This window comes from Coffea arabica, chromosome 6e, assembly GCF_036785885.1.
Source record: "Coffea arabica cultivar ET-39 chromosome 6e, Coffea Arabica ET-39 HiFi, whole genome shotgun sequence".
Lineage (NCBI taxonomy): Eukaryota > Viridiplantae > Streptophyta > Magnoliopsida > Gentianales > Rubiaceae > Coffea > Coffea arabica.
In genome coordinates, this window is record NC_092321.1 from 13,167,823 (window position 1) to 13,176,198 (window position 8,376).

An 8,376-nucleotide genomic window follows, 5' to 3' on the forward strand; every position below is an offset into this window, starting at 1 on the left:
GTATTGACAAGAAATGTTTAATCTCTAAGCCTAAAAAGAAGGACAGAAGTCTTTTTATTGTAACCATGCACTTATTAAGACTTGATTCCGCCAAAGCTCTACCACCTTGATGTCTATTCCCAGTTACGTATTAAAAGGATTGTTTTTTTTTATTATTATTTGCTTTAGTTATTTTCTTACCTTTTGGATTTTTTTTTTTTGGAGAATTAATTACCTTTTGGAATTCATTCCAATTAACTGTGAGTTTCAGAAGTCTTTTAGAACTTTTGTTTCGTCTATTTCCTCAATAATTAATTGATCATGAGTGTGAATTTGTTTACGTGCATTAGAATAACTTAATGGCACAATTAATTATTCTTTAAATATATGTCATACGTGATTTATAAAAGAGTAAAAAACAAAAAAAAACCCCGTGGTAAACCAAATATACAGAAAAAAAAACCTTCCGTGGTTTCAAAACGTACAACACGAGATCTCATGTTTTGAATTAAATTGTAAAGGTGACGGAATCCGTTAAACTTAACAAAAATGGATGAAATGATAAAAATGCCCTAATATAATTAAGCAAAAGACAGGTCAACAAAATCATTTGTTTTATCCTCTAGAGAAAGCAAATTGAGAGTTAAGGGGTAGAACAGGTATATTTGTTAAAAATTAGATACAAATTTTTTTTTTTAATTCCAATAAGCCATTTCCATCAAGTTTAACGGATTCCGTCACCTTTACAATTTAGATTTACCACAAAAGGTTTTTTTTTTTATTTTTTACCCTTTATAAAAGTGTAAATTGGTCATTAATTGCTTGAGTATTGCAAAAATTGAATGGGGTTAATTTGATGGAAAAAAAAAAAAAGAAAAGAAAACGCATCTTTTAGAGATCCGAAAGTGATGGAAAACAAAGGGTGTCTTTTACATAATTGACCAACTTGGAACTTTTTGGAAAATGATAAAAGCAAGATATAATGTACACACTAAAAATTAATCTCCTTCTTCTAATAAGCTGGAGAGCCACTGGATTTACACGAAGCAAGCAAAAGAGAATCTAAACAATAATGAGTTTAGAAATTGAATTGAAGCCGTGGACAAGGAATTGCTTATTCCGAATTACTCAAAACAAGAGCTGGATTTTGTGATGACTATACAAGAGACGAATATTTTTGGATTCTTCTTGAAAGGTACGGTGCGTGCGTGTTGTGGAAGGATAGAAATGGGTAACTTTGCTTAAGAGAGACAATTGGTATCATTACAACCTGTAAATGCAGGCGAGTTAAATGTGTTTGCTTCCCGTGTTGTCTAATGCATCATTGGGCTCTAAAGGTGAGAGAATCAGAGGAGGGGCAGGGAATCTCGTCTAGCGTGTTTCTCACGTAGACTGCATTGTTTGGGAAGGCATTTTTCTAAAAAAAAAAAAATTACATTTTTCGTGAATATATTTTTTTATTTTACATTTATTAAATTGTTATAATATAATTTTTTTATAAAAATTTCAAGAAATAGTAATCCAAAAAAGATAGACAGTCGAATTCTTTTACGAAACTATGGCATAATTGCTTCACTCTTGTCCCCATCCCTTCCTCTGAATTTTGATAGTATCCCCTTTAACTTCGTAATTGTCCCCTAAAAGAGTATGAGCAGTATCTTCAACATTTCTATGAGGAAACATTGAACTAAAATATATAACAAGCTGATACTTTTTTCCTCTTGTAATAAATGTTATTTACTCATTGAACCTTTCTTAATTAATATTCAACCATATGAATTACAAGTGAAGGAAAAGCATTCATTTGATAGTTTGATTTTATTCGCTTCCTGTATATATTAATTAGAATCTTAATCTTGTATTTTTACTTTAAATTTTTTCTCTTACATTTCATACCGTTAGATGACCTAGTAAATGATAGTAAATCACAAGCAATAAATTTTTTTATTTTCTAATAATGATTACTGAACAAATTGCTGTACTTTTAATAACAAATATTTATTAGTTGTTCTAGTCGAAGAGATCTTGATCTAGTGATTAAAATTGAGAATTCTGAATTTTAAGGTCCCGAATTCTTATCCCTTCTTCCCTTTCCCCCGCTATAATCACTCCTATACACTAATATATAGGGGAAGAAAAAGGAAAAACTGACCTTGAGACAAGTAGAGAATTTTTACGCAAGATGGATCCGAACCATTAATATGTATGTTTGGATTGTCGAATAATTTAGCAGTTTATGAGATGCAATTGGATATGTCAAATGAATCTATTGGCAATCTCAAGCATAATAATAGAGCCAAGAAACCCTAAAGATGTGAGAAATCCACTTCCATTTCGTCCTTTCCACCTAAACAATGCGTTGACCTGAATGGATCGGATCACACATGCACTACTTGCAGTTCCCTTTTCCTTTTCTCTTAAGAGCTAAAGAACCACGGACACATATTATTGTATTAGCTTAGCCAGAATAATTAATTTAAACCTTCCAAAAAAAATTATTTTAAAAGAAGGGATAATTAAGGTGAACCATTGCTGTCAGGGACTTTTTCAAGGCAGCACGAGACCCTATTTTGATCCTTAATCTCCGTCGTTATTATCTTGACTTAATTCATTAATTAATCCTGTTTCAATCATGTAATTACTAATGATACCATCCATTATATTAGTATAGTCAAAATCATCACAGCTCATCTTCACATCATTAGGAAAAAAGCCCAGCACATGATCATACCAATATTTAATGTAAAGAAAAAAAGAAAAGACATAATTCTCAATAAGTTGCATGAACTTATAAAAAAAATATTAAAAGAGAAAAGAAAAAGGAATTCATTTGGAATTTTAGATGGATCTGTCCTTCTGTACTTTTGTTAGCTTCAAGTTAAGCTTCGCTTCCTCGTGCCAAGTCCATCCAAATACGGCGTCGTGCTGCTTACGCATTTGGGTAGACTTGACGGCAGTCGACGAGAGTTTCAAACTTCGAATCAAACACAGTGCAGTCTTTCTCCACTAAACAAGGGTCAGTCAACAGTCAACGCCGTTACGACTCCCAACTTTCAAGGCTTGGAAACGGAAGCCGCGTCTTTGACGGAAGAGGGCTCGCCACCAGGTCCGCCACCACCGTTAACCATCGTGGCTGACTGAACGGTCAACACCGACATGCTAGGAGATGAGGGCCCACCGGCTTCACCAACCCCGTTACCGTTGGCTCCACCTCCCAGCCCCAGGAGCGGGTTGTTAGCGCCATTGCCGTTGAGACCGGGATGCATGGGATTCCTGGAGTGACACGTGGCCGTAGAAATAGCCGTAGCCAGAGAAATAGGCATGAGGCAGAGCCCCTTACCCTGGAGATACTGCATAGCCGATCCCATGTCCTCTTCCATTAGCTTAGCCACCTGGTGCTCCGTTACCGTCATGCTATCATTATTGTTGTTGTTAGATGATGACGCCGTTTGTGTTCCGTTACTGCTCCTTCCATTCCCACAGTCACCGCCTCCCTTTTATATTTATCACAAACAACACAGACACACCAATGTACAATCAAATTAACCAATTATTAAACCACATATTAAATTTTTTTTAAAAAAAAGTGAAAATAAAGGGAAGGAATAAAAAAATAGTAATAGCATTAGGTTGAATCTAGGGCCTCAGCAGCAACGTAGAGTAATGCCAAATGCCAAATGATTATGCCCCCTATATATATAGTTTATTTGCAAAAGTTTTTTTTTTTTTTTTTTTTTAAAGAAAGGTTATTTTAAATAGAAAATTTAGATCATTTTAGAATTGCCATTTTTTGAAATGTTTGAAGAAGAATGTAAGTACTATAGTGATTTAATACATAAGAAGAGATAAAATAAAAAATAATTAAAAAAATATGTTCACGACGACAAAAATGTAGTAAAAATTTTTTTACTGGAAAACTACAATAAAAATGTAGTAGTCACTAGTCAGTCTCTTGACTATTATTAATTGCACGGAAACCAAACCGGGGGTTGCTGAATCAGCCAGCCGCCCCTGCGGGCAGGGTGGTAGTGGTGGGGGAGGCAGTGGAATGTGGAAAGCGAGCACGCGTGATACACTTTTTGATAAATTGTCGTTTTCTAAGGACAAGAAGAGTATTTGATTTTGATTTGAGGGGAAAAATGTAGGAGAAAAAGGTTCGAGGTGCGTGCGTGGTGGTGTTTGGTTGGTTTTGGGAATGTTGCTAATAGGCTAGTATATAGCTCGACGATTCCTACTCGAATCTTTTTTCTGTTTTTGGAAAGATTAAAAGGTTGGAGAGTTAAAGTGAGTTAGAGAGACCATCATCTTATCTCAATGCAAAATATTTGCTGGCTTTTTTTGTTCTAGCAGCTTGGCTCTAGGGAAAAGCAAGGAGCATAGAGGTAAATTAATGCTATTTTTGGTTTAAGTTGAATTAGGTGCTTTTGGTAAGATTAGATTGGCTAACGCAACAATGAATCACTAAAATTTGGTGAACGGAGATTTGTACATTAGATTAATGTGGTGGGATCGTGCTACCTGTCCTGTCCTGTGTGGATTGTTATTTTTTAGAGTTTTAATAGAAAAATATATTATAGTTATTTAATTCTACATGTAAGATTTTTTTTTTAAGAAAAAATTGATTAGAAAATATGTTTACAGAACAGAAGAAAAAAAACGTAAAATTTTTTTTGGATAGAAAATTGCAATGCAAGAAATAGAATGTAGTACCTCAGAAGACATATCGGCAACGAGGGGGGCAACAGCACCACCTAATCTGCTCATGCTCAGAACCTGCGTTACATTGTATAATGACCAACTTAAACGGTTTGTTCATCATCATTAACAAAAAAAAAAATGAAAAAATAAAAGTTTGGTTTTCAACTTTACTAATTATCTTAATCAACCACCCCCAATCCCCATTACTGTTGGTCATGGAATTTTTAGAAACTCGCAATAAACAACAACCAAAGAGAGGAATTTTCTCGGACAACAAAATAAGACGCCCATGTTCACCCAATCCATCTGATTAAAACTATAATAATAGAATTTGTCAACTAAATAAAAGAATCCCTCCCACTTCATTTTTAATAAAGATAGACATCTACTACCCCTCCCATCATCTAAAAGAACACACTACTGACGCTACTTTAATAGTATTAAAGTAAGGAGTGGAAAGGGGGGGATTAGGAGTAAGTACTTTGACTTGGAGCTGGAGGAATTTGACATAGTCGATGATCTCGTCCAGCATTGAAGCCTTGTCCGTCTGTCATTCCCCCACCAAATACATCCAACAACAACACGTTATCAGCCCCATTTAAAAATAGTCTTGAGCAGTACCATATTTATCTAAACATTAAAAACTGTATTTGGAATGCAATTTTCAAAAACAAAATTATTACATTTTTTATGAATATATTTTTTAATCATCTTTTTATCTCACATATATTAAATTACTACAATAATTTTTTAATAAAAAATTTAAAAAAAATACAATCCATACAAAGCGTAAATTTTGTAGATGTGTGATGTACATCTGAATCCGCTAGCATATGCCCTGGTTAGTTCATAAAAGATTATAGTAGTAATATAATTATACTGGCCAAAAGATTCAAGAAAAGTGGGGAAAGAAACCAGGAGTGCCAGTACATTTAAGTCAGGGACTGTGCTTTTTTTTAGGAGGAGTAGCTATCATCTGATTATGAATGATCCCTCTGTCAGTCTCTGTGCTTTCCAGCTTTATATTTTCAGGTACGCACGGAAAGATATATACTGAACAAACTCTCCCCACTTTACCAGAGTCTGTACTCTGTAGTCTGTACTCGCTCTCTTCATGATTGAGTACAAAATGCAGTCCTACCCTACTATTTTGCCCTATGATTTTCACAAATTTTCTTTGAATTTCAATTCAAGAAACCCTCTTGCTTGTAAGTTTGTTCCATATATGATGAAATGGTTATGGAAATTAATTTTTGGTATATACGAAGAAAAAGAAAGCCCACATATATAGCTGCAATATGGGACATATAATTCTTTCTTCTATTCTAATGAAAGCATTAGAAGAGAAGTATAAATGACAAAATGGATATACCACACACAGTAACAGTAGTAAAAGGCTGTAATAATGGTAATAAATTCTTATATTTTTTTTAGAGCTTCATATTATGGTACTATCATTGGATTAAGCAGTTACAAAAAAAAAGCTTCTTAGGAGAAAGCTGCCGAAGTTTAAACACTTCATTGAAGTTCTCCAAATTAAACCGAAAAAATCTTAAATAAATTTGATTACGAGAAAATAAAGAGGGCAATTTGTGGAAGTTTAATCAATGAAAAATTAAAGTTATCACTAATTCTTAGTAGTATTAATCAACAAAAGAAAGAGACAGAGGGAGAAAGATTAGAGTGAAGTAAGTAGGTAGTGTATACCTTGTTTGCATTGGGCACCAGTTCCTGCAGAGCCTTCATTCTCTCTGCAATTCTCTCTCTACGTAACTGTCATCACCCACATTATACAAACAAATTCCAAAAACAGAATCACCAAATTTCAGAAACTAAAAAACAAATTGAAACAAACGAAAAACAAGAAACAAATTTTTGTACTGCTAAACCACTAGCCTAACAGGACTGCAAAGTTACGGCTTCTAGTATAACGTACTCTTTCAGCAATGCTATGTGGATCCGTGGCTTGTCCTCTCCGGGCCCTCACTCTCTGCTGTCGTGGCTGCGCCGCCACCATCCCTCCTCCTCCGGCGGTTCCCATTGAACCGCTTGCCGCTGCCTGGTTCATTGCCTGAGCTCCAAAATTTTGGGCTTGCATCGCTCCGCCCTGTACAAATTAAGCCAAAGACGCAAATAAAACGAAATCCCATTTATCAGTAGAAGTTCCTTTTTAACAAACAAGGGAAAAAAAATGGGATGAATTAGATTTGAAAATAATTAAGAGAGAGACCTGAGGGTGGTGAAAATGCTGAGGCTGAGTAGAGGGTTGACCAAGAGATCCAGTAAATCCGTTGTACAGAGCTTGAACTGATGCATCATTTCCCTGTCATTAAATTCTCAGTTAAAACCCATATTTAATACTACTACTAACAAATTTTTAATCATATAAACTGAAGAATAATTAAATTAATTATAGACCTTAATTAGACTCGTTAATTACACTTGGCCAGAGAAAAACAAAATGAACTCACAGGATTAGCAGATTTAAAGGGGGACCCATCAACGATGACTTCATTCTGATCGCCGTTACCGGCCAAATTCAGCGGCATGGCCAAGAGGCCGCCGTTGGGGCCAGGAGGGGATCTGAGGCCATTTCCGGCGAGGCCCCGAGGGAGCATTAACTGTTGATGAAGCATTAAAGCTTTGGCGCCGCCGATCTGGTGCTGCCGGAGCTTAGAAGCCAACAAAACCGACTGGTCCTCGAGAGAACCCAGAGGGGTCTGGGAAGCAGCAGCCGAGGACAAAGGGTCCCAGGGGGGCTGGGTTTTAATAAGGTCAGGAGCAGGCCAGGAAGAGGTGGAGATGGAAGAAAGCATTTGTTCGAGGAAGTCGTCGTGGGACGACGTCGTTGAGTCGAAGTGGTGGTGGTGGTGCTGTTGGCCGTTTTGGAGGTCGTGGAGTTGTTGGTTAAGGAGGGAATTCATGGCTTGCATTTCTCTGCTACTACTACTACCGGGTTGCATTTTCTGTAAACGTAGGAGAAGTTCTTGAACCTTAAATGTCACGAATAACGAGAGAACTTAAGCTAGCAGTGATTTGGTCTTCTTTCTTTTCTACTATACGATGATTTTCGGCACTCGGGACGAGAGAGAGAGAGGACTTTAGTTGTCAATTGTGCTACGAGACTAGAAGTCGAGAAATAGTAGGAAGTGGCAAGTGATGGAGAAAGAAAGGGTTGTTGTTACTTGTTACTGGTTTTTGAAGATGAGAAGAGGGCTGTGAAGAAGAAGTTTTGTGTTTGGAAATGGAATGTTTCGATTTGTGGGAACTTCTTCGACTGAATAAATAGTGTTTAAGCATTGCTTCTTCTGCTGTTTCTTTTTTTAAAATTAAAAAAAAAAAAAAACTAGTAGTATTTCCTTTTTTATCTTTTTGTTTTTTGAGATCTTTTGGTTGTATTCTTAGGTAGGTTCTGTTCTACTGTTTGGGGATTTTGTTTTGATATTGGATGGATTCACACTTGTAAGCTCTCCTGCCACTTACACATCCAAATCAGTGAATCATACGCGCTTTCGGTTTTTTGTAGTGTCGTTTTCTTTTCAGAATATATATATATATGTTTTTCATTAATTGAATGAACAAATAAACTCCAATTGATAACTGTTTAGGACGTATCATGGTTACTAAATACTCGTATTATACTCTATATAATATATGTTCATATGTGTGATTTAAGAAACTCTCATACTTAGTACGTTT

General features: G+C 35.7%; 1 protein-coding gene across 1 annotated transcript; it reads right to left on the reverse strand.

Moving 5' to 3' along the window:
• Positions 1 to 2,808: 2,808 nt before the first annotated feature.
• Positions 2,809 to 7,932, reverse strand: LOC113697153 (bHLH transcription factor RHL1-like). The gene is made up of 7 exons (XM_027216631.2): positions 7,149 to 7,932; positions 6,908 to 7,000; positions 6,614 to 6,784; positions 6,385 to 6,450; positions 5,159 to 5,224; positions 4,690 to 4,752; positions 2,809 to 3,473 (listed from the first exon to the last, which is right to left on the reverse strand). The coding sequence occupies exons 1-7, from the start codon at positions 7,638 to 7,640 to the stop codon at positions 3,033 to 3,035; spliced, it is 1,392 nt and encodes a 463-aa protein (XP_027072432.1). The 5' UTR covers positions 7,641 to 7,932; the 3' UTR covers positions 2,809 to 3,032.
• Between the last annotated feature and the right edge of the window lie 444 nt (positions 7,933 to 8,376).